This window comes from Abramis brama (assembly GCF_963993115.1).
Source record: "Abramis brama genome assembly, chromosome: 20".
NCBI classification, from domain to species: domain Eukaryota; kingdom Metazoa; phylum Chordata; class Actinopteri; order Cypriniformes; family Leuciscidae; genus Abramis; species Abramis brama.
In genome coordinates, this window is record NC_139982.1 from 19216080 (window position 1) to 19243708 (window position 27629).

A 27629-nucleotide genomic window follows, 5' to 3' on the forward strand; every position below is an offset into this window, starting at 1 on the left:
AAATATCTTAATTTGTGTTCTGAAGATGAACGAAAGTCTTACAGGGTTTGAACAACATGAGGGTAATTACTGACAGAACTTTTAGCACAGTGCTTTTAAACTGCACATCTACGATCCAGAAGGCAGCATTTCGTTTTCTGAAAGCTTGCACACAGATCTCATGCACATTTTCTGAATCCTCTTTTCGTACTTTATATTGTTAGACTAATGAGGTGAAATTGCAGCTTGGTTCCAATCAAATCAAGCTTGAACTACTGGTGCTAATCTCTCTCAGCGCTTAAGAATTTACGCACCTGTGTGCATTTTATGGATCCGTGTCAGCTGACATTTAAAAGTTCGTTTGCTTGCATGATGTTAGATTCAGCATTAGTTAGTGGCTCAGCATTCGATAAATCACTCATGCACATGTGTTTAAAGGGCAAAGAAGTGTAAATTTATGAGTGGTGTTGTAAAAAATACAAGGAATATTGTAGAGCAAAGCAAACAGAGTGGAAGATAATGACTGGGGCCGATTTAGAGATATGCAGAACAGCGTATTTTCAGATTTAATTAGTCAATCTTAAAGAAGCTCTGTCATCTTCAAAATGCAATGCATTTTTTGTTTAAAAAACAAACAAAAACACGTTCAAGTATCATACAGACCATTTCAAGCATAAATGTAAAAACCCATAGGAAAAATCGAGGGAATTAGTCTTCTGGGTTTTATATCCCTGAACCACTCTATTGTTACCAAATCTGTTTTGATGTGTTTCAAAATGAGAAATCCATTGCCTTAAAAGCACTGCTGCATAAAAAAGAAATAAAAATCTAGACGAACTAGATGTAGTCAATCTCACTAATCGACTTGTCTACCATCCTGACCCATCTGGATTTTTACACTAGAGGAGTCTTGAAATGAGATGTGGATGGCATGTGGATTGGGTGTTCAATATGAAAATGGAAGGAGAAATGAGAGGATATGGGAAAAAAGGGGGAGGGGAGTCAGTGAGAGCTATTCTTGGATCTTTCCGTCCTCGGCCATTTCCTTCATCGATTATTATCTTACACTCCTGCACATTAACTCACCAGCTTGCTGTTAATTTCGTACCTTTACACTTACTTGCATGTGTGTCCGTTTAAAGTGGGACGTTTAAAGTTTTATCTTTCATAAGGCTCAATATTGGTAATTTATGCATAACATGCCCATTAAAAAACAAAAAAACAATCAGCATAAAGATTTTAGGTTCAAAATTATATACATTTATAATGGAAATTGTGTGTATAATGGAAATATATATTTTAATAGGTCTTATTTTTTAGTCATCCTTTTTTGTCTTCACTAGATCATTTCGAATGGTCCTGACTCCTGTGGTGTAAGAAATGTACAAATATTCAATGTAGTCTCAATTAAAATGCCATTTTTATTCTTATATTTTTACATTTTATAGAAAAATGGCAACATGCTGTATTAGATGACGTGTAGCAATATTAAACCATGTGACAAGTCAACTTTTCAAAAGTATTTCATTTACAACTAACCGTATATCAGCGTTTTATGTTGTCAATCAGGATGATGTACCTGCACTTAAAGCTACATTCCCTGGATAAATCATATTTATCATTTTCACTGCCAAACACTTATTTAACACATGGTGCATTGTTCATTTTGATTTGCCTGCTCGATCTGTCTTGCTTTAAACGTTTAAGTGTTTTTCTTTGATAGCTGCTCCACCCGGTGTCAGATTATTTCGCGGAGTGAATGGCGAGGGAAGAGAAAGAAGGAAACCGAAAGAGACTGGAAGCATGACAATTGAAATGTCAGTAAGTGGAGGGTGTCACACAAAGGAAGAGGAAGATATATAACAGGACTAGGAGACAGCGGCAGATGAGTGCAGAGAAGTGACAGACTGAGAGGAAAGAGTGATGTGTTCGAGTTGAGGTAAAGGTGGATAAAACAAAGATCAATAACACAAAGTAAACAGAGAAAGTGAGATTGACTGGAGACTGTAGATACAGACAGAGACTAATGGAACGTAATGAGAAGTAGGGAACAAAGGACAAAAAATAATATTTTTGGATGTGTGTTTGGATGCAAAAAATAATAACCCTTGACTGAGTTCGAAAAGACAGATTTCTGCAAACAGAAACCCTGCAAGTATTCAAGTGCTTGTACAGAAAATACTTTGGGGTAATCAAAAGTTGAGATGTAAAGGAAAGTGTGCTCAAAAAAGTTATAATTAAAAGTTAAAACATATTTAGAAATTGCAAACCTGAGCCTGATACAAACCGGAAAACCTCAAAACCAAAGAATGGAATCATGAAGGGATGTGACATGTGACTATCCATAAATCACTGTTTACATATAGAAAACTCAACCCACAGTAACTTGAGTTACATAACGAGTAAAGTAATATCTGAGTTACTTTTTCAAACTAGTAACACAACACTTTACAGCTTAAATAAGAAACATTTCTTATTTACTTTCCCTTCATTAAAGTTCTTTATCCAGAATATCCAGAGCTTCACGTTTAAATGGCACGAAATTAAATGAAAATCTATTTTTATATGTGAACGATTCATTCATGTATATGTTTAGTTTGAACAGTTTTTGTTATATTTAATCCAAATCCAAATCTTCCAGTAAAAACGACGGACTTCTCTCTTTGTGACGTATGACGAAGTTCTCCAATAATTTTCATACAACTGACTGCAAGCTCGCATTTATTTTTGAATGCAATGCCCACATATCAAAATCCAATCATCAACTGTTCCAAGTCCCCACCCTACATGTGTGTCATAAATCAGAAGAAAAGATCTGCCACTACTTCACAACTGCTGTTTGCTTTCACTGCGACTTTAATTTATCTGGAATGCTTACCTAGGGGTGAATTTTAACCTGTAATATTCTGCAACTCGTCTGATTGGAAGACAGAAATGGACAGGAAATCATGGGAAACTAGTTTTATAAATCACATCATCTCATGGTCAACCATAGATGACCACATTAAATCAGTCAGCTGATCAATAAATCAAGCACCCTGTGAGGTGTGGAACATCTGGTTGGGCAGACAGGCAGGCGGGTCGTGTCTCAGGTGGACACATTGAGAAATTCAGCTGTGCCCTTCTGATCAGAGAAGCCCGTCGCTGTAGCTCAGGCCCACCCCCACCCCCACCCCACCTGTCATCATCTTTCTAATGAACACATTCAGCCTGGCCTTGTCATCTCTCGTTAGCTCGCCGCGACGGGGCCGGAGGACGCGCCCCGCAGCTGAGACACCGTGAAGAGTAATGAATTACCACAGCGATACTCCTATCTGTCTGACAGGGTCAGGGCGGACCATCAAAAACCGAGGCGGCGCGTCCCAGTGACATCACACTGCAGACACTTTCTGGCTTAAAAATAAAGATTCTATCAGCATTTACTCACGCTCAAGTTGTTTCAAAACGTGTGAATTTCTTTCTTCTGCTTAACATAAAGGAAGATATTTTGAAGAATGTAATCAGACAGTTGATGGACATTGACTTCCATAGTTGGAAAAACAAATACTATGGAAGTCAATGGGGTCCATCAACTGTTTGGTTACCAACTTTCTTCAAAGGTTTTATTTTTAAGGGAACTATTCCTTTAAGGCTAAAAATTATAGAGTTATAAAGTGTTATAAATTTGTATATTTATTTGATCTTAATTTTAATTTTTCATTAATATATTCATTTCATGGAAAAAGCAAGGCATTTTTCACATGGTTGACGTTAAAAAAGCTTCTAAAGAATTTGGCCTAATTATAGCTAATTCAATATCTACATGGCGTCTGGTGGAAAAATATGTTAATTATTCATCAAAATTTTGCATGAAGTCTCCTATATGGAACAATTATTACCTATTGTGAGACATGAAACCATACACTTGTTCGCTGTGGTCAGATAGAGGCATTAACACGTTAGAGAGTATTTATGAGGAGATCTGCAGTCTTGTTATAATCTGCCTGGATTCTCATGGTTCTTGTATTTACAGCTGAGATCTTCACTTAAGGCTTGGAGTTCCTTGGGACAGATATGGCTCATTGCTTTGAATCCATCAAGGGGAAAACAGCCAAGGTCTCTATTATGTATACGGTAGTCTTGTCACGGAGAAATGTGGAACTCTTGGTATTACCTGAATTTGGGACTGAGAGCTTGGAGCGCAGGATCACAGTTTTGATTGGGATGGGAAACAATATGGCAAAATGTTTCAGTCTCATCTAAAAACCCTGCCCACCAGCTGATCAACTACAATGTAATCCACAGAATATATTATACACCTCTGAATCGTTTTAGAATGAAACTCATTCCCTCCCCTGTATGTGACAAATGTAGCACTGGGACAATTGGCAGCTTTTTCCATCTATTCTGGGAATGTCCTCCGATCTTCAACTTCTGGGTTAAAGTCTCTGCTGTTCTGTCACAACTTTTGGAACTGACAGTTGATCCTGAGCCATGTCTTTTCCTTCTTAATGATGTCTCCTCTGTAACCTTAACTTTAAATCAAAAACAGACTTTCTTCTCTGGGTTAACAGCTGCCAGGAAAACTATTAGTACTTGGTTTCCTCCTAATTATTTGTCTAAAAACCGAGTATACCGAGATGTAGATCATGGCAAATGGGACTGCAGGTTCTCTTTTTGTTTTTGTTTTCTGTTTCCTTTTTTTTTTCTTTTTTTTTAAATAGACACCTTAATTATCTTTATTTCAGCAGACACTCTCTGCCTGTAAATCATCTATCTCTGACATTTACATATATAGTTCTTTTATTTATTTATTATTCTCTATGTTTGTGTATCTGTTTCTCTTGTGTATACCTGTTTTATATTTGTTATCAGTTATGTCATCCACACTGAATTAAGTCAGTGACAATTTGTCAGTGTTAATGCTGGTAACTTTGTTCATAAGAAAAGCACAATAAAGTATTGGTAAAAAACGAAGGTTTTACGGGTTTGGAACAACATGAGTGCGAGTAATTAATGACAAATTTCATTTATTGAGTGAATTAACCTTTTAACATGATGTCAATATTCCATTTTTTAATTATTGAGGCTATCGTCACTACTGGTATATTGAAGTCGAGAGTTTTGAATCGATTCATTGAAATAAACTGTTTCACAGAACTTGATTGTTGTTGATCAGTCCTTTTAGCTACTAAAGCTTAAATAAGAGATGCTATTAAAACAGAAAATGAAAGCTAGTATTAACAACCAAGTAAAAAGCACAGTTCTTTGATCTTTCATCCAGCACAATCATTAGAAATGGTTTGTGAATAGTCAAAGTGGCCAGAAAGCAGTTTCCAGTTTGTTGCGAGAATCTGTGTGACTGGAGACGGCTGCCTTTTAATTGGTTTGCTAATTAAGATGAGGGGGGTAAAGAAATCTCGGGGAAGATTAGAGCGTGACAGTGGCATGTTTCTCTCCAGGCTGGTGACGTCTTTCATTAGGGCACCCCTAAGGCTTGTTGTCATAGAAATTGTTGCCAAACTAACCAAAATAGAGCAGCTAAAGAAAAGTGAACCAGTTGGTAACACGGCAACAGAAAAGAATCTGGTGTGCATATGTGTGTGGCTCTGGGGAGGCGATACGTTCTCCTCAAACGAAGCCATTTTAATGCATTATGAACACAAACCTGCTGTGCTGTGCCGCTGGTATATATCAGTGGGATGTCCGTGCTGTTGTCCGTGTTTTGGCAGTTTTATTATTCTTTCTTTAGCCACTGTTTGCGTCATTGTGCTGGGAAATGGCTGATGTGGTCATTCTCAGTCTGGCTGTCAAAACCAGCAATTCATGACAGAATTATCTGCTCGGCTGGGGACGTTTCAAACTTTCAAGCTGCCAATCATAATAGATTTCCAAAGCTTACTGTATTGAGGCAAGAAAAACATAAAATTGTCAGCACTCGGACATGACAATTATGAATAAAATTACTAATATTATCTTAGCATCTGTTTTAAATTCATTTAAATGATTTGAATTAAAAATGTAATTACAAAAATGAAAAATTATAAAAGTACAATTATTGTTTGTTGTGACTACTACTACAATAATTATAATTTAATTAAAATTTTTCTTCTTCAAATTTTACAAATTTGTATTATTATTTCTGATTTCATAGTAGCTCAATTTGATATTCCTGCACATCAATTAAGAGCAAGTCATTAAGAATATTAATTACATTAGCAGATCTTCGAGATTATTAGGATATTAAATTAATCTTGTGGTATTCTGTGGAAGTAACAGATGGGTCATTTCATTGGAACCTTTTGTAATTCACCAAGTGAAGCTGAAGCAGAATCTGATCCTCAGGTCCAACCTTATCTTAATTAAATGTCACATTTTTGCAGTGTGCATTCAGACATATACAGTAGCACACAGTCTAAATAGTGTGCTGAGAGCAAACACCAGAGTTATTAGTCACTAATTGGTTATAAATAAGCTATGAATGTTGTTGGTTATGTGATTTTACACAGGCCTTAATTACCTGTCTGAAATAGATGGCACTGTTAATTCTTAATTAGTGGCCAGTATCCACTAATTCCCTTAGAATGTTCTTTTAATCATGCGCTTCCACATATATTGCTCACTAAATAAATAATATTCTTGAAACCTGACAGATATGAAGACCTCTGCGGTAAAATCAAACCCATGGGCATGTGTGCATTTACTGTATTATTTCCGCTGTAGCCATCAAAGTGAAAATATTGTTCACAATTCCCAGAAAACTGCAGCCATTATCACATGATTACTTGATCCCACCCTGACCTTGACCTCCTGTTGTTGGTGGGGTCATTGGGTATATTATTAGTGGATTTTAACTGTGGTTTTCATCCCTGTGATGCTCTCATTACTTCCTGTACGTTTCACGGGTACACTTTCTTTAACACGCGTCGGCCTCTTACCATCTGCGTAGATGTGGCTAACTACATCATTAAGGCCTCCCACATGTGACCAGACCAGCGCTGGGCTGACAGGAGGCCTTCATCTGGTCTGCTTTCTCCCACACGCTCCTTATGTGAGATTTTGAGGCGTTTGTTGATTTGCATTATGTTAATAGAATGAGTCGATAATGAACGTTGATGTGATGGGAGCAGTAGATCGGCTCAGCAAAGCATGGCAGACATCACCCGGCCTCATTACAGAGAGTGTCACACTGCTTCACTCGAACAATGTCCTGATAAAACCAGATCTTTGCATGTTCTTCTGCTGTTTAGATCAGTGTTTTTGATGTAACAACTGAAATCTGAACAGTTCAAACATCGTGTACAGAGTGTAAATTTTCCATCTATGGGATTATTTCTGAAGAAAATGTAAATGCCATTTGACCATTGAAAATCCTTGGTTTATTTTATCCTTGGATGGTTGCTAGGCTGTTGTGGGCGCTATTGTGATCTGGGTGGTTACTTGGTGGTTGCTTGGGTGTTGTGAATGGTTTCAAGGGTGTTCTGGGGGGTTACTGTGGTGTTCTGGATGGTTTATAGGTTGTTGTGGGTGGTTGCTAGGGTGTTGTGAGTGGTTTATAGGTGATTGCTAGGGTGTTGTGGGTGATTTATAGAGTGTAGGTGGTTACTTTGGTTGTAATGTATCTTCTAAAGTGTTCTGGGGGGTTAATATGTGGTTTCTAGGGTGTTGTGGTGGTTACTAGGTGGTTACTAAGCAGCCTGCCAAGGTGTTCATGGTGGTTGTTATTATATTCTTAGTTTTTGCTACAGATGGTTGCTTTTCTGGTTGGTTTATAGTTTGTTGTGGGTGGTTTATACAGTCATGTGAAAAAGAAAGTACACCCTTTTGAATTCAATGGCTTTACGTATCAGGACATAGTAAAAAATAAAAGTTTTGTCAGTTTGCTGGTCTGGAGCTATCAGGTGTGTGTTATCACAATGCCAAGGAGGAAGGACATCAGAAATGTCTTTCTAAGAATGATCTTAGAAAAGCAATTGTTGCAGCCCTTCGATCTAGGAAGGGTTATAAGGCCATCACATCAAAGTCCATCATTATACCGTGAGGAAGATTATTCACAAGTGGAAAACATTCAAAACAGTTGCCAATCTTCCCAGGAGTGGACGTCCCAGCAAATTCACCCAAAGATCAGACCGTGCAATGCTCAGAGAAACTGCAAAAAAACCAAGAACTACACCTCAATCTCTACAGGCCTCAGTTAACATTTTAAATGTTAAAGTTAATGTCAACAATTAGAAAAAGACTGAACAAGTATGGCATGTTTGGAGGGGTTGCCAGGAGAAAGCTTTTTTTGTTCACAGCAGCACGGCTTAGGTTTGCAAAGTTGCATCTGAACAAACCACAAGACTTCTGGAACAATGTCCTTTGGACAGACGAGACCAAAGTGGAGATGTTTGGCCATAATGCACAGCGCCAAGTTAGGCAAAAATATCAGCACAAACACCTCATAGCAACGGTCAAGCATGGTGGTGGAGGGGTGATGATTTGGGCTTGTTTTGCAGCCACAGGTATGGGGCACCTCATTTCAGGAAAGTATTCTAGAGTCAAAAGTGAGGCCATCTGTCTGACAGCTAAAGCTTGGCTGAAATTGGGTCATGCAACAGGACAGTGATCCAAAACACACCAGCAAATTACTAAAAACGATATAATCGAGTTGTTGCAATGGCCCAGTCAAAGTCTAGACCTCAACCTGATTGAAAATGTTGCGGCGGGACCTTAAGATAGCTGTGTATGAACAAATGCCCGCAAACCTCAATGAATTGAAGAAACGTTGTAAAGAAGAGTTGGCCAAAATTTCTCCACAATAATATGAGAGACAGAAAATTATTACTTCAAGTTATTGCTGCTAAAAGCTATTAAATCATGGGGTGTACTTAGTTTTTCACACTTGGCTTTTATATTTTGTCCTAGTTTTTGTTAAGTAATGGCACAGTGTAATATGTCATGTGTTGTTGTTCATGATCTGAGGTTGTATTTACCTAATTTTAAGACGTGCTAAAGACTATAGAGTGTGGGTGGGGTTACTCTAGGGTGTTTTGAGGGTTACTAGGTGGTTAATAGGGTGTTATGGGTGGTTTATAGAGTGTGGGTGGTTACTAAGGTGTTCTTGGGGTTACTAGGTGTGTACTAGGGTGTTCTGAGTGGTTTATAGACTGGGGGTGGTTACTAGGGTGTTTGGGGGTTACTCTGTGGTTAATAGGGTGTTATGGGTGGTTTATAGAGTGTGGGTGGTTTGGTTACTAGGGTGTTCTGGGGGTTACTAGGTGGTTGCTAGGGTGTTATGTGTGGTTTATAGAGTGTGGGTGGTTTGGTTACTAGGGTGTTCTGGGGGGTTACTAGGTGGTTGCTAGGGTGTTATGGGTGGTTTATAGAGTGTGGGTGGTTACTAGGGTGTTCTGGGGATTACTAGGTGGTTGCTAGGGTGTTATGGGTGGTTTATAGAGTGTGGGTGGTTTGGTTACTAGGGTGTTCTGGGGGGTTACTAGGTGGTTGCTAGGGTGTTATGGGTGGTTTATAGAGTGTGGGTGGTTACTAGGGTGTTCTGGGGGTTACTAGGTGGTTGCTAGGGTGTTATGGGTGGTTTATAGAGTGTGGGTGGTTACTAGGGTGTTCTTGGTGGTTGCTAGCGTATTGCAGGTGCTTTATAGTGTGATTATTCATACTGGATCTGCAGTGCAAACTACACTGGTCTAGTTACCTAATACTTTGTTCAAATCACCAAGTATGAGCCCTTGCAAGTGCCACTTAATTAAAAAATAAAAAAACTTTCTGAGCAAACTAGTATGGTGCAGTAATAGTGCAGCGTGAAATGGGAGCGGAGTCAACCCTACTGCCGCCGCAGGGAGAAGAGCTTATCAAGTGGAAACAGTGCTATGGTGGGGGTGGTGTGTGTGTGTGTGTGTGTGGTGATGGTGTGTGTGTGTGTGTGCGTGTGCGCGTGTGCGTGAAACAGAGAGATTTCCCACTCATGGAGAGGAAACCCTGCCTTGACAGCATGCCAGCAGTGCTGTGTGGGTGTATTTGTGTGCCACTTTGTGTGTGTGTTTCACACTCCAAAAACGTTTCATTTGAGGGCATGCCAGAGCCGCTCAGTGACCAGATAAAGACATTAAACGTTTTTATGATCTCATATTTCCTCGGTATGGCCTGTCCAAGTAGCACAGCAGCTTCATGAGGCTCAAAAGAGATTACATGACTAATCATGGTAGTTATTAAGCTCATCTTTCCTGTCTTTTCACCACGGTCAGCTTTGATCTATCCAGATCTACCTGTGGGTTATGGGTTTAGTAAACCGTGTCGAATAGATAAGCTTTGTCTTCTGTTCCCCGGGCAGCTGGACAATGTGGACGAGCAGGCGGCACAGATCCGCAGAGAGCTGGACGGGCGACTGCAGCTTGCCGAGAAAATAGCCAGAGTAAGAAACCTTTACCTGCTTCTATCTTTACAGTGAAAACACCAACAGATTGCTGTATTTATAATTGTTTGATTTGCGGACAAATGATTACGATTCGGTTCTTCTTGATGAGTCTATCAGAAGCATTCGCAAAAGTCTCAAACTAGCCATTTTGAGTCAGACTCAGTGAATCATTCAGAGCCATTACAGAATGAATGAATGAGAATCTTTTTTTTTATATATATATATATATAAATGGGAATAAAAAATAAATGTTATTTAAAAAAAAAAAAACATTATTTAAAAAAAATATATTATTAGTTATGCTATTTTGGGGGACTCAGTCAGTGAATCATTCAGAGCAATAAGGAGAAAGTAAGTAAATAAAAAAAAAGGAATAAAATTAAATGTAATAAAAAAACTGAAATTTTAGCAAAAAATATTAATAGTTATGCTATTTTTTAGCATATTGTGAAGTAAGTCAGGATTAAATAATAAATAATATAAAATAACATAATAAAAATAAATAAATTAATAAATAATAAATTTTGTTTTTAAATTGAAAAAAAAAACAAAAAACGTTTAGTCTATTTTTTTTAACATATTTTGGACTAAGATAGTCATATTGTGGACTCAGTAAGTGTGTCATTCAGAGCCATTATGGAGTAAATGATAAACAATACATAAAAAAGAAGAAGAAATGTTTTTTTTTTTTCAAAAATACTATTGGATAGTATAACCAATGTTTCCCAACCCTGCTCCTGAAGGCACACCAATGCTGCGTACCAATTTGCATACTATACATCCTAAATAGTATTCGAAAGTATTAGAATTAGTGCGTCCCAAATCAAAGTATGTTTTTAACACCTTTTATCCGTGTTTGTAGTTCTAATCGATTCCTCGTCTAACTCACAATGGGTTGTGGACAATATTAGCTATCAGAGTGTGCAAAGATCCGCACTTCGGATTCTAACCCTAAAAAGTAAACCATCCGGGTATCTTTAAAATACTCATTTCAACATACTATGATTTGGGATGCACTAATTCTAATTTCAAATGCTATTTAGGATGAATAGTATGCGAATTGGTACACAGTGCAAGACCAGAAATATATGGGTCAGATAAAGGGAGACATCCAAAATGTGTAGTGTTGATGTGCCTCCAGGAACAGGGTTGGGAAACACTGGGTTAGGCTATTCTTCAGATTATTGTGGAGCAATCAGTCATATTGTGACATGAGTGAATGGATGAATGAATAAATAAACAGTTAGCATATTGTGCACTAATTGTAAGATTGACTCAACTGTACGAGTACCTGACAGTAACAATGTTCATTCTGTTTTATTCTGCGTCCAATAGGAGAGGAAGTTCCCGAAGTTTATTTCCAAAGACATGGAGATGATGTACGTGGAGGAGCTCAGGTCATCCGTTAACCTGCTGATGGCTAACCTGGAGAGCCAGCCTGTGGCCAAAGACTTCAAGCCCAAAATCAAGCCCAAACTCACACCCATGAACAGCTTCCTGGACATCGGCGACGAGAACGACTTACCCCTCTCCAAATCCGACGTGGTGCTGTCATTTAGTCTGGAGGTAGAGATTGATAAAGATGCCATCAATCATTACTTTACACATCACCACGGTGGTTGTGACGGTTTTTATTTTGCAAGTCTTACATGTATCACATTACACAGCTACAAAACGTTAGAATGGTTCCACTAGGGATTTTCAAAACTACATTTTTTCATAATAGATCAATCAGTGGTTCAGTTAAACAGCTAGTTGCCAGAAAGTCATCTAAATCTAAATTAAGTTGAATTGTCGCTCAGTTTGATGGTGTGGTCTCGTGACTTTTGCTCAGATTGTGATCATAGAGGTGCAGGGGCTGAAATCCGTTGCTCCTAACCGAATTGTGTACTGCACCATGGAGGTGGAGGGAGGAGAGAAGCTCCAGACGGATCAAGCCGAAGCCTCCAGACCACAGTGAGTACGGTGTTCACAACGCCTCTACATGATGCTGTTTCTATTCACCAAAGAATCCTGAAATAGGTTTCCACAAAAAGCAGCACAACTGTTTTCAACAATGATAATAATAATGTTTCTTGAGGAGCAATTCAGCATATCAGAATGATTTCTGAAGGATCATGTGACACTGCTAATGATGCTGAAAATTTTGCTTTGCATCACAGGAATATATTATATTTTACAATATATTCAAATACTATAGAAACACTGCTATTTTCAAATGTACTGCTTATAGAATTTTTCACAATATCGCCTTTTTTTACTGTACTTTTAGACTGTAATGGAAAGTAAGGTCAGCAAATCCAAAGGTCAATCCTCAAACTGGGTCATGCAAGGTCGAGATAGTCAAAAATCCAATATCAAATCCAGTAATATACCAAAAATGAAAAATAAAGGTCAAATACAAGACTTCATGAAGATAGACAGCTTTATTTCTCACAATGTGACTTTAAATCTCACAGTTGTGGCTTTATTTATCATAATTGCAACTTTAAATCTTGTAAATGTGACTTTATATCTCACAATATGAGATGTATTTCTGAATCTGTTATTTTATTTATTAACTTTATCTCACCCTCAACTGCTTTATTCTTTATTCTGAAATTGAAATAGAGTCAAGCTAGTGTTTTCTGGTAAGGGCTCCCTCTGGTGGTTGGGAGTTGCTTTATCAGAAACAGATAAACACAAAAGTGCCAGTTACAACCTTTTTTATATAAAACGTTCCTACATGTTTTTAAAATAGTGTTTTAAATGTCTCTTTATGTTAACCACATGTTTTAACTGAAAGCATTTCCTACACAGTCATTCATTATTCAGATTTGCACAATGTGCCAATCTTTAACATTTTTAAGGTCACTGCTCTGTTTTTTCTATAGTACGCTGAATTACAAATCTGTTGGGAACATCTCACACTTGCTTTTTATCTTCAAACCTTGAGCATGAAAGTCCCTCTTATCTCATCAGCTCACCATTTTCTGTATTTTATTAAGGCAAGGTAAAGAGGGTGAAAAAAAAAAATAGATATCACCATACTTCAACAGTTGATTGATTACATTAATAATTGCAAAAAAAATTAAAAAAAATAATTACAAGTGCAAATGAGGCGTTATCTAATTAAATATGCACTAATTTGCATAAATTTCTTGAACAAAAATCTAAACATTAGATGATATCTCTTTTTATCACTCCATAAATCTGAAAATACTGTCAACAGCTAAAAATAAATACATTTTCACAATTTCTTTAGGCATAAAATGTTGTATAAAATCAGGAAAATTATATATGATCAAACCTCTCTGTGAAAAAACTCTCAGAATATAGATAAGAATAAAACGGTTAAGTTTGGTGTATGTAAGTGCTAGTGGAGATTTCTGGCTCATTGTAGGAGGAAAAACTAATTTTAAAGGAAATGGCCTTTAAATAAATAAATAAATAAATATATACAGGCAGATTTTTATTTTTAAGTATTTTTTTTAATTTTTTTTTAGGATACTATGCATCCTGATAAAGTTCCCTTGGCCTTTGGAATTAAAATAGCCCCACATCATCACATAGCCTTCACCATACCTAGAGATTGGCATGGGGTACTTTCCATAAGATCATCTCTCAATGCAAATCAAACTAGCTTTTAGGCTAACTGAAATAAAATCATGCCAATCTCTAGGTATGGTGAAGGCTATGTGATGATGTGGGGCTATTTTAATTCCAAAGGCCAAGGGAACTTTATCAGGATGCATAGTATCCTAAATTTTTTTTTTTTTAAATACTTACAAATAAAAATCTGCCTGCCTCTATGGGAATTTAACATAGGGGTGTACTCACTTATGCACCATGTATTTTAAGGAAGAACATTTATTTATTTACGATACATTATTCATTCACAAAGAAAATTGGTGTCCTTAAAGGTTGGATTTTTCCTAATTTTTTAAATTAAGGCATTAAGTTAAATTTCCAAAATATGATTTTTTATTCCTCTTTTTAGTCAACTTTAGCATGGGTGTATTCACTTATGCATAGCACTGTATATATATATATATATATATATATATATATATATATATACATATACTGTAATTGAAATCTACAGATGCAAATAGATAAAGTGCTCTAAAAGATACAGTTAAAAGTATATTTTGGATGTTTTCTTTCCACTAGTCTGAAAAACACTTTATGAAAAGACAAAAAGACCAAAATCTCAAAATTGACAGATGCAAAAAAAACACTGTTTTTGCCTGTAGTGTCTCGCCTTAAGCAAAACAGATAAAAAAGTAGGTCCTATATCAATTTTGCAACATTTTTTCCTTCAATGCAGAGAAAACTAGAGAAAAAAAAGTTGGGCTTTGTCTATACGTCTACAATTGCACTCGACAATGACGAGACACTTAAGACAGAACATTTCAATGTGCAGTTTGAGAATTTTTAGGAAACAAACGAATCATTTTCCCCATTGAACAGCCCTAGAGATTGCAGACTCCCTAGCCAGTGTACTAACTAACTAGTAGCTGAATGAGACACACCCTATTTAGAAATTGGATTGAATGTGAATTTCAATAACAATGTTTACTTAGGAGCTTGGACTGTTATTCCAATCAATAGAGTCAGTCAATACTTCTCCCCCTCATTTTTGGATTTCATCTTATTGGTTTTAGTTAATTAGGTTTCATATTTGTTGTTTGTTGAATAGTTGTGGAGTTATTGTGTATTTATAGATGCGGTTACTTTAAATTAGTTAGTAAATGGTGTTCTCAGTATTTTAAGGGGACTTTGATTGCTGACTTAAACTGTGATTGCTACTTTGACCAGTTAAATGCAGGAGTCTTTTTCTCCGAGAGCTCTTGAATCAATCTCACCTCCAGGAGTTCCAGTATAGGCACGACATGACAAGGAGGAGGAATTCATCAAGCCTAGATGAGCTTTTCTCGCTCTCTGTGAAAGGCAGGTGGCCTTTAAGAATGTAGCGTTGCTTGGAAATATGACTCAGATCACACTCATTTGGCCAGTTATCCAGCAAGATATTCTAAACGGATGCAAGGAACGCAAAGTCTGGAAGAAATGGCCCATCGATGAACAGCTTGAGATTCAATGTTGCTCCTAATTTTGTTAGAAGGAATGTGGGTCTTATGTGGATTTTGCTATGTCCACCCAAACTGTATGTGTATATACGTTTATATATGATTATGTATGTGTTTTTATATATATATATATATATATATATATATATATATATATATAAGGGGTGGAAATCTTTTGGTACCTTCTCTAATCAATTCTTGAGGTCACAATTCGATTGAAAATCGATTCTCGATTTTTCTTCGATTCGATAAATGCAAAGATTTGATTCTAGTTGACAGTTTTGTGTTACTTTTCCTATTTGACTGCGGTAAACGGTTTAATAGGCCTTGAAGAAAACAGTCCCACTGAATTAAATGTGAACCTTGAAATTTATTTAGTTTTTCTTCCCATTTTGGTCAACCCAATATTATAAAACAAATGCCATTAATAATAAATATGTATACCTTTTATTTTTACCCCTTTTTATGACCATTTTCAAGCCTTTTTTTTTTTTTTTTTTGGACCCAACAGGTTTTTTGTTCTGCCTTTAAAAAAATCTAATAGATGTCAATAGATGATCTTCACAGTAGGATTTCATTGTACACATAGATCATAGTATTCAAATATCAGGGAAAATTTGATTTCTCCTGTTATGACCTCTGTAAAACAGTTCTTAAGCACATTGCAACCTAGAATGATATTGTCAACTTTGTATTGTGCACTTATATAAAGGATTCCAATTGTTTTGGATTTTTTTCCACTTTTTTCCACTTTCACTTTTAATCTCATCAAGGTGAATGAGTGGCTTGTGAGATGATTTTGGTGTTATTGTGCCAACATCTGCCAGTCATGTGGTTATATCTGCTAATGCTCACATTTGACCCGACAGTGTGACGTTATTTATCACAGAGGATTCAGATCTTGCTGATCTCAAGATTCATGCATGTGGCCATTTATGTTAAAAGGGTCATATCATGAAAAATATACTGAAAAATTCCTCAAAATCATGTAAAACTAAATTACAATGTTGACTTTATCAGTGAAGGACGAAACTCCTTTAATGTAACGAGTATTACAAGTGGAAGTTCTATGTTGGAGTTAAATTAGAATTACATTTTAATCTGGCCAATGATGTCATTTCCAGGAAATGTGATTACAGAGAATGTGGCAAGGCATTATTTTAAGGCATTAGATGTTTATTTTAGGTCTTTTATTGGCTTTTTGTGCATAGCCTACAAATGAAAGCGTAATGAAACTAATTTTCTTCAAATTGTTATTACTTGGGTTTTTTTAAAGACTGCTTTTTCCTTGCAGAACTGAAAGATTAAACTCTCCACTGCAGATCTCTTGAGTTTTAAAGATGATTATTCTCAGTGGCTGGTTTTGTCATCTTGAGCGTGTTGCACACAAATGCGACTAAATTAAGAAAATCCTTTTAATGGGAATTATGAATTGCATCACTGAACGTCTTTTTATGAGATGCAAAGAACTGTTGTTTTGTTGCCTTGGCAACGGTTTGCTTATTAAATGGTCCTCTTTTCTTGTTTTGGGGCTTCATACAGCCTCTAGGTGGTGAGAGGTCAATTTTAGACCAGTAACACAAACAGACCTCCCAAAATATCTTTCCACTGAATGAGCTCCCCAAGGCGGTTTTGGGCTTTAGATAATGTCAATAAGAGTGAAGACAAAAGGATCTCCTCTGTCATTGTCAATGGCAAATGCTGAATCCCATTGAGATGGATGGGAAGGCTAATAGATAGCATTGTCCAGATATTGCACACATCCTTGGTAACATCATAAGGCTTATAGACACCCAGCCGAGGTTCACACAGAGGCTCAGATACCCAGACTGTCTAACCAGACTGTGATTCAGCTCTATGACTCAGTGTTTGCTATAGAGACACAGTCTAGACTAGCTGTGAAAAGTGTACGAGTGTGCTGTATCTTGATTAAGAAGTTAATGCCTAATTTGATTTAAGAGATTCATTCGTTCTGCTCAAGTGTATAGTTTCTTCATCAATATATTCAGATCTCATATGCTATAAGCTCAAGCTCAACCAAGTGGACATACAGTACTGTTTATCTGCATTACAGGCCTCATTTATAGTTCTTATACTATAGAGAAAACATGCTTGGCTTGCCATATGACATTCAGAACGTTCTCTGTGGGAAGAACTGAATTAGATGTGGGAGCCGACTCCTACAGTCAGTTTGCCATAAGCAACTGTTGGCCCGCTTGAGAGAGAGAGTCAGTTGGATTGCGTTGTTGTGTGTTTACTCAACTATAGATATACAGTATGTCTGTATTTTATGGTGATCCTATCTCAGAAACTCACACATAGACGCACACTCACAAGCTGATATGCAAACATGCCATACTTGAAGACGACTCTTAGTCATGCTCTGCCAACTTCTCTGACAGTCTTGCTTTTAGAGTCAAATTTTATTTTGTTTTTTGGAGTCAAGATGTGTTTGTTTTGTGTTTTTTCTCTTTTCTTTTTTTTGTCTTGCCTTTGGAGGCAAGTCATGTTTTTAGAGTCAAAGCCATGTTTTAAAGTCTTGTTTTTTTGGAGTCAAAATGTGTGTGTTTTTTGTCATGCTTTTAGAGTCAAGTCTTGTTTTAGGAGTCAGTTTTTGTTTTTTAAGTTGCTTTTGAAGTCAAGCCATGTTTGAGTCATAATTAGTTTTTAAGCCTTTCGATGTTATGTTTTTGAGTCTAGTTTTGGTGTCAAGTGTTGTTTTGGAGTGAAAATTAGTTGTTTAGTCTCGCTTTCGGGGTCATCATGTTTTTGGGACAAAATAGTTTTTATGTTTTGGCTAAATAGTCAAGTTATGTTTTTAAGTCTTGTTTTTAAAGTCAAGACTTGTTTTAAAGTTCATTTTAAAATGTATTTAAATAGATTTTTTTGAAGTCATGTATTTTGAGTTAAAATTTGTTCTTAAGTCTTGTCTTTGAAGTTAAAGCTGCAGTCCGTAACTTTTTTGGGTTAAAAATTATCCAAAATATTTTTTTTTAGCAGGTACATAACCAGCCAGTGTTCAAAACTATCTGCTTGCCTTAGCTCGATTCAAAACGGTAAGCTTGTAATAATGTTTTTAATTCCAGTGGTACTGGTGGATTTCCGTGGGAAATTCGAGCATGTCTTTGCGTCATTACGTCACATCTGTACACATAAAGAAGAGTCTCGGTTAGTAGGCTATGTTGCGCGTGAGGATGTTGGAGGTGGAGATTTATAGCCTTTTCTCACAGCACTTGATAGAATTAAACTTGTCAATTTGATGGCGGATCCAGAAAGGTTCAAACGACAATCACCAGTGACAACTGGAGATTCACCCGTTGTAAAATGCAAAACACTTCGGAGTGGCTACAGAAAAAAAGAGACTGCAACCGGCCCATGCGAAAACAAGGATAAATATCAGAAGGGCATTAAATGTAGTCACGCAATGCAATTTGCACGGTTTGACGTGATATGATAAAGCGATCGTTATATTTAATCAGCGTGATTTACTGCAATGCTTTTTTTCCCTTAGTTGGTCAGAACAAAAGTGAATGTTACTTATTCAGATGACATTTTCCGGTGAAAATTCTTATGTTGATCATACTTCAAAAAGTAGAATCTGTGATTGCGAATGCCAGCATCTACACCGGCGCGGTGACTGACAGCCGCACATTCTCCTCAAAACATTGGATTCATCCACGCTGTGCCATGCCGAGGCACAACCCACGTAAAGTTGATAATTCCGCAAATACCTGCAATTGCAGATTTCGAACAGAGATGGCGACAAAGAGGAAAAACTACGGACTGCAGCTTTATATCATGTTTTAAAAAATGTCAGGTTGTGTTTTATGTATTGCTAATGGAGTGAATTCTTGTTTTTGGAGACAAAATTTGTTTTTATGTTTTGCTTTTGGAGTCCTTTTAAGTCAAGCCTTGCATCTAGAGTCATGTTTTTAAGTGTAGCCTTTGGATTCAAGACTTATTTTAAGTCTTGCTTTAAGAGTGAGGCTTCAAGCATCAGCTCACCCCCAAATTAGTTTAATTTTGAGACAGGAATATACATGTTTGAATGCAGATTACTTCCATTTAACAAACAAAACATTTTATTTTACCATTTAATTTGAACCTTATGAATATCATACTTGTTTAACATTGAATAAACAGTGTAAACACTGGGGGGAAAAATGCATAACAAAAGCACTTCCTCACAAAAACAAATAGATACTTTACCATCCCACATACTAATTTAATCAAACAAAGACAGGAAATATTCAGCAGGCACTCCATTGTGGGTCTGGAGAAGTGGTTAATGCAAAATGAAGTCTCCTATTGTGACGGCTGATTTGTTTTCTTCTGCCACAGGTGGGGCACACAAGGAGATTTCACCACCACACACCCCCTGCCCGCGGTCAAAGTCAAACTCTTCACCGAAAGCACTGGAGTCCTGGCTCTGGAGGACAAAGAGCTTGGCAGGGTGAGACAAGTGTGTGTCTGTCTGTCCATCCACCACTGAGGTTTACAGCAAGCTTCCTCCGCGTTCGATCTCCACAATGTGCTCAATAATTAGCCGATGTTGCGGGAACAGATGTTCCGCACTCAGTGTGTGAACCGTGACGTGCGTGCACATGTGTCCGTATGTGTGCGAGGGGAAAGTGAGCTACAGGCGAGGGAAATCTCTAATCATTAGGGCTCACGCTCCCACAGTAACAGATGGAGACTCCCCATTAGAGACTCGAACACCTCCTCCATCCGTTTTCTCCTGCCGTCTCTCTCTCTCCGATAGTAACCCTCTTTTTCTCTCGTCTCCCGTCATCCCCTTCACACCTATTTCTCCAGCTGCCCATCCAGGTGTATCAGTCCTAATCATTTCTCTTTTTTTCTCTCTTGTTCTGTCTAGGTGGTCCTTCACCCCACCACAAACGGGCCCAAAACGGCAGAGTTTCACAAGATGGTAGTGCCCAAGAACAGCCAAGATGTGGATCTGAAAATCAAACTGGCGGTCCGCATGGACAAGCCCCCCAACATGAAGCATAGCGGGTACGTCAATAATGATGCTCATATTCTGACCTCCAGGATCTGAATATGTTCTTGCTTGTTTATATTATATAAGACATGAGGGAAAAAACAATGCACACATTAGAACTATGAAGAAATTTCATGGATAAATTACATTTATTTAATAATATAAGGGTCTTTTCTCGCATGTGGGGAATACTCTGTATTATTATATAAATGTAGAATGAATAAGTCCTTAGGTAAACTTGTAATGGTAATAAATACTGTATATAATTTGTTTAGCATTTGTTTGAATGGTTTTTTTTTTTCTTAGTAGGAAAAAACCCAAAACCCATTCAGCTCAAAGCAAGTTTACATGAATGAGGTACATTGGGAAAAGCGTGATTATAGTGCCATCTTGTGTCTGGTGATTATATATTTCATTTATTGTTCTTGTGAGTCCCCTTATGTCACACATTAAGTTTACTTGGACTTCCAGGAGTCTCTCAGGAAATGATATCTTGTCTGACACACTGACACCCCCAAGATTATTCATAAAATCCCCAAAACTAGCTCTATCTACCCCCTTTCACACAGAGATTCCGGAAAATACATATTATTTGGCCTGGGATGGTTTGATTTTGGTTCATTCACACTGCCAGTGATTTTCTGGAATCTGTACATGCGTTCAAACACATCCCGTAAAGATCTGTGACATCGATATGACATATAATGTCTCCGCAGCGCCTTAAGTTTGCTTATGATCTGCGATTTCTCTCTCTCAAACCACACTTGTGCGTTTTTTTCTGATTCGATCATAAACTAACGCATCGCGTACCATTCCACTAAGCTGGCGAACGATCTCAGCTTCAGCATCATCACTACACTGTAAAAATAAAGTTGCTGCCTTAAATTGCAAGTACAATCAAATTGGATGTTTAAGTCATTTCAACTTAAATTACTTTAAACCAACTTTAAATGAGTTGAATCTTGTAGAACTTATTCAAAAAAGTTGAAAATTACTTAACTTATTTTGATGATTTAAAGCAATGTAAAAACATATATGTTGTCATAACTTATTGATCATATAATTTTTTACAGTGTACGACATCCCTTACGGCATTGATCCTGCCTTTTGTTCACACAGAGCGCGTTCCGAGATCCCGGCAATGTTACTAGGTCCGCATCCCGGGATCAATCCTGGGACGTGTTTGCGTTCACACAGAAGGCGCTCTAGCAATTTTTTGGGATCAACGCGCTGTGTGAAAGGGGCTTACTACATCTCCTATTATTAATTTATTTAATTATTTAACAGGTCATGAATTCAGATTTGGCATTTTTAAGAGCAACAAAATTACAAGAGAGGAAAAATGTAATAATGAAAATTAAAATAAATAGCTAAATGAAATAACATCAATTAAACATAAGTAAAAAAAAAATAAAGAAAAAAATATATTTTTTAATATATAATATTTATAATATATTTAAAATATTGTTAATATACAAATAGTCAGATTTTATATTTGTAAAAGCATTGAAAATACAAATAAGGAAAAACATATAACAAATTAAAAATTAAATAATGAACATTCAAATAAATAGCAACATTTAAAAAAAACATTAAGAAATTGGCAACATTAAACATAAGTAAAAAAAAAAGAATAAAAAAAAGATTTATTTGTAAAATACTTTTTCCCCCCACTTTTTCCACTTTTTTACCTACCTAAACAGCAATATTTTTTATCAAATGACCTGTAAATGTCAGTTCATTTTATGACAAAAATCGGATCCTTCTGTCTGTTGGTTTTCACTCATCCAGTATGAGCCCTGTCTGCCAGCTGCTAGAGTCCTTCCCTGAGCGGGACGGGGTCAGGGGTCATATCAGTGCCATCAGCCTGCTAATTACACTGAGGCCCTGCGTGATTCCTCTATAGAGCGGCTCTCTGAGAGCCCTGTCCTAATTGGCAGAAGCCTCTTCAACCTGGAATTACCTCTATAGCAGATCACACTAGACATTGCAGAGGACGAGGACCATTTACATGCTCACACAGATTCAAACCATCTCAGGCCATTCTCACACAGACATAGTGCATACTTCTGTGCTGAGACATATTGAGAATCAAATTGATATGATTGGGACATTTTATACAATATTTAATTGCTTACTTTACCCTCTTCTGTTATCTTTTTCCATCAGACAATATTTTAATGAATAATGACTCCAATTTCAGCCTGGTCTTCACACAAATGTGGCTTCGGAAAACTTGGAATATGCTGCACAAGTCAGGGAGGAAAAACAGATTATAAATTAAATAATGAACATTTAAATAAATAGCATCATTAAATAACATTTGAATAAACATTTGGCAACAGTAAACATAAGTAAACCAAAAAAACAAAGAAAGCATTAAAAAATTTAAATTAAATTCTGATTTGGTATGTATAAAAGCAGAAGGATTACAAGGGAGGAAACAAATTCAAATAAAATGGCTACATTTAAAAATAAATAACATTAAATAAAAATTTGGCAACATTAAACCTAAGTAAACAAAAAAAAATTCTGGTCAAGAATTTAGATTTGGTATTTATAAAAGCAACAAAAGTACCACAAATTAAAAATGTAAAAATAAACATTTAAATAAATAGCTCCATTAAAAAATGTAATATAAATTTGGCAGCATTAAACACAAGTAAATGTATATAGAACATAAAATATTAATTAAAATATTATATGAATAATTTGTTTATAAGTTTTTTGTAAATTACTTTTTACCTACCTAAATAGCAAAGTTTAAATCAAATGAATTGTACATTATAGTTCAATTTATTTCAGTTTTCTTAATTTTTCCAGTTAGACAAATATCAGATTTCTTCAACAGGTCTTTAGAGATTTGCAAGACCAAAATCATACCATTTCAGTCTTCGGTTTTGTCCAATTGCCCATATACCCGCTCGCATCCACCAAAACAAACACCTGATGACTGTCCCAGTGCATGGGAAGAGAGGGAGCGGGATTTTCAGGTTGAGTGCACCCCATTAAAAGAAGCCATCTGTTTATCAGCAGAGCGACTGAAGAATTGGGAGGCATTCAGTTTTGTGGAGTGACCCAGCGCGGCCCTGAGAGAGAGAGAGAGCTGCCAGCTCTAGTCTGATCAGTCTGTCTCGCTCCCGCTTTCTTTCTCCCCCATGCTCCTTTTTTTCTGTACTTCTCTTTGTACCCCTTTAAAACCATCTTTGCCCTCATTCGTTTGAAAGCCAGGACTCACATTAAAGCCCTTTTTACACATTCACATTTTTCTCTCATAAAATCTTCATTAACCTTCCCATTCGGTTACAACCGCACATTGCATTTGTGACTCATTGATTTGTGTTATTGCTTGAAATTTTTTATACTACCTATTGCTAAGACAGAAAGTTTAATAAGACAATGTTGTTTTCATTTTATTTACATACTATAAGATTGTTTATTTATATTTATAAATAAAACTTTTATATTTTAAGTTTTCATTTTAATTTCAGTTTTGGAAATTATGATGTGTGCTTTTGTATTCATTTTATTTATTTTTATTACAGTTTTAGTTCTTTTAGTACTCAATCATATTTATTTCAATTACTTGCCAAATGCAACATTTCAATTTTAAAAATTGAGTTTTTCCATCTAATAGTTGCATTTTATTTTATTTCGGCTTGTAAAATGTTTTTTAATTTCTATGCAAATTATTCGCAAATTTGTTTTGTTTTTTAATGTGTATTATGGCATTAAATTGAATGACAGGTTATTTACTAATGCTTTTACACCAGAGAAATCAATTCTGCTTGTGTTTCACAAACAAGGCCCAAATTATTTGATCTGCAATACTGCTGTTCAAACACATGGGGGCACTGCTACCATTGTAATAACATCTAAGGAAGCTTTCTTATAATAATGTGTTTAATCTAGCTGTTTACAGTCATATTGGCATAAATTGTGAGCTTAACAGTTGTATTATGTTTAAAAGCTCAGTACAGTATCTTAACGTGCATTGTACAATTTATAAGTGACAAACCTATTGACTTTTCCCGGATGTTGGTGGACCCTGGGAAGAGGCCGGGGCGATTTAAATAGTTTTTATAGCCTACAAACAGGTTGAGCACTTTCTACCGAGTAGGTTTGAAGAAATTATACATCAAATCTGCTGCAGAGGATTTCTCTGAGTCTGATTCAACATAGTGGTTTCATTTAGCCACACTGTAAAAAGTCATCAGTTGACTTAACTTTTAAAAAAAAAGTGAGGAAAAAAATTGTTTTGTGGATTTGTCAAGTTCACATAACTTAATTTTTTCAATTACGCATAAAGTTTATTACTAAGGCTACAGGTTTCCTCACTTTTTTTAAGTTAGGTCAACTGATCACATTATAATTTATAATACAACCATGTCGCGTTAATTTCTTGATGTGTGAAATTAAATAGTCTGAATTAATCATGTCAAACATTTTAAAGCTCTATTATGGCAGCTCTTTTCCACCCACTGACTGCTTCTTATCTACACTACTGGTAGGACAACATGAACTTTTTCATTATAATCAAACAAATGTTGTGTATTTTTAGAATATTATTATCATTTTTCTGACGCGGAGCGAGCGAAGTCGGCTGGAAAGTGCCTGCGTTCACCCGGAGGTCGTCCTGCCCACCGTTTGCCGGCCATTGTTGCCATCTAAATGGGATCATGTGTATCAGAAAGGTGTCGGAGAGTGAGCTGAAAATCACTTTCACAAGTGGAAGATTACCTCTGCCACATGTTAACCCGGATTGGCACGCTTCCATGCACTCATTGCTCCCTCAACCTTGACTGGAGTTTTTTTTTCTCCCCCCTATGTGTCCATTTATGAAGAATTGATTTCACCTCACCCATATTTCTGCACGCATCCTTCTTTTTTGTTATATTTTCAAGAATGGGTGTTAATCAATAGCCTACGATTCTCCGTCATTCAGTGAACATGATAGAATTCAGGCTTTTGGGATTTAATGAATGGCAGCAACTAAACTCCATCAACTTCCTATATGGGTTTTAAACCTTGGCTTGATGATTATGGTATTTTTAACATCATGATTTTTTTCCTCATGTCAATTTGATTTATCCATGACACTCATCATAATGTGCTTTTCTGTGTAGGTATCTTTACGCTTTAGGCCAGCGAGTGTGGAAGCGATGGAAGAGGAGATATTTTGTGCTTGTTCAGGTGGGTTGACACTAATTACATCTTTATATTTAAATTAAATTCATTTGTCGCGGGGAAAAGCACTTATTTTTAACGGTTTTCATGCGTTTTGTGTTTACTTCTAGAGAATTCGTTTTTCCAAAAGAAAACTCATTTTGTAGTATTTATTTCAGTTTTGTAACGCCATTTGGTTTAATAAAAAAATAAGCCAAATCACTATCATACATAACCACCATCTTCCTGAGGTGATGGCAGAAATCTCTGTTTACAATATTTTACAAGAGAAAGACGGAAACGACAGAACTGGTATAATTTGAATCATCAGGTTCTCTTGTTTAATTTGATGTATAACACACACACACACTCAAAGAGCAAGAAATATGGCTTTCTGTTGGCATAAACATTTATGTAATCATTTTTTAAAATGTTGTACATTTGATTAGAATACCACTATTCATCCGTGCACAAAATGTAAAAATTCCATGTTTGTTTTTTTTTTTGTTTTTTTTATTGGGCAACAATGTAACAATGATCTCCTCTCTCTCTCAGGTGAGTCAGTACACATTTGCCATGTGCAGTTTCCGGGAGAAGAAGTCCGAGCCGCATGAGCTGATGCAGTTGGACGGGTATACGGTAGATTACTCCGATCCGCAGCCAGGTACACACACGCCTCAACACTAACCAGTTATTCAGGAACTCAGTCAAATGCTTCTGTGCGCAGTTAAAAAATTGGATGAATAAGCATAATTACAATAAATTTCAGTGAGCCCGGTCTTAAATTAGAATTTTACATTTGAAATAAATAAATGACGTGGGTATGAAATATTGAAGAAAACCAGAATCTGTTTAGTTACAGAGAACGAAATAAGGGGGAAACAGCATTTATAGATTCAGAATATCCTGTAATAATAATAATAATAATAGTGATGTGCAAATTAAGTCGACATGCCTTAAGGGAGTATAATTTTATAATTTAAATGAAAAAATAAAAGATATATTATAAATATTTACAGTGTAATATGTTGTAGATTATAAATACATATTTATAATGATATGGTAATATATCCATACATTTATAGATGTGTATAACCTATTTTATATGCATATTTTATAATATTTAAATAATATATTTTAGATTTATCATCTTATTTTATAATTATAAAAAATCTCTACAGCATTCTTATGAGAGACAATTCTGGCCAAATAATTGAGATGTTTTTCATGGTATACTATTTTTTTACGTTTATCAGAGTATAAAGCAGTTTTACTTTTGAGATCAGCATCAAATGAACGAAACGCATTATAGCGAGACATTATGTGTGTAGTAGATGCATAAAGTGAGGAACAAAAACACATATATATATCAGTGTTTCTTAGCGGAGTGTTCTTGAACTGACTGAGACGGATCAATTTGCAACAACAACAACAACATCTCTGCAGGTCTTCAGGGGGGTAGAGCGTTCTTCAGCGCTGTCCGAGAAGGTGATCAGGTGGTATTCGCCAGCAATGACGATCAGGACCGCGCTCTTTGGGTCCAGGCCATGTACCGCGCCACAGGCCAATCCTATAAACCACTAGCGCCCGCCCAGAACCAGCAGAACTGCAGAGGAGGAAATGCCCCAAAAGATGCCCCTGTGTCCTTACTCAGTACGTTATCTTTTCTTCATCTCTCAGATGCTAATATGATCTTAATTACTAAGCATCTTCAAATGACTTTGCAATACACAATTGATTTCAGACACGTCAAAAAAAAAATTAATGCTCAAATTTAAAACCTTCAAAGGTTGCTAAACGAATGTGTAAAAATGAAGAGAAAGTGGGCTCTTTTTCTGCCACCTTCAGCTGTCCCCTCTTGAATGGACTTTGAAATTGGAGGTTGTGGTGGCCAGCCATCGATCCATTGGGCCGCTGCACAGACACAGTCTAAACAAATGTCAGCGGGGGGCTTGAATAACCCAAACACTGCTGCTGTGTGAAAGGAGGAACCTTTACACAACTGAAATGCTACAGTTTG

The 27629-nt window shown here is 36.5% G+C and overlaps 1 protein-coding gene across 13 annotated transcripts in view; it reads left to right on the forward strand.

Moving 5' to 3' along the window:
- Nucleotides 1–27629, forward strand: part of cadps2 (Ca++-dependent secretion activator 2) — a 137440-nt gene that overhangs the window by 64239 nt on the left and 45572 nt on the right. For all 13 annotated transcript variants that reach the window (XR_014603694.1, XR_014603695.1, XM_084094532.1 and 10 more), the window contains exons 4-11: nt 10289–10369; nt 11708–11938; nt 12207–12328; nt 19783–19894; nt 20318–20457; nt 25570–25636; nt 26165–26273; nt 27056–27262. Coding sequence is in view for 11 of the 13 variants with exons in the window: in XM_084094532.1 (XP_083950658.1) it covers nt 10289–10369; nt 11708–11938; nt 12207–12328; nt 19783–19894; nt 20318–20457; nt 25570–25636; nt 26165–26273; nt 27056–27262 (1069 nt within the window). In the remaining 2 variants the exon portion in view is untranslated. The remainder of the gene's footprint in view (nt 1–10288; nt 10370–11707; nt 11939–12206; nt 12329–19782; nt 19895–20317; nt 20458–25569; nt 25637–26164; nt 26274–27055; nt 27263–27629) is intronic.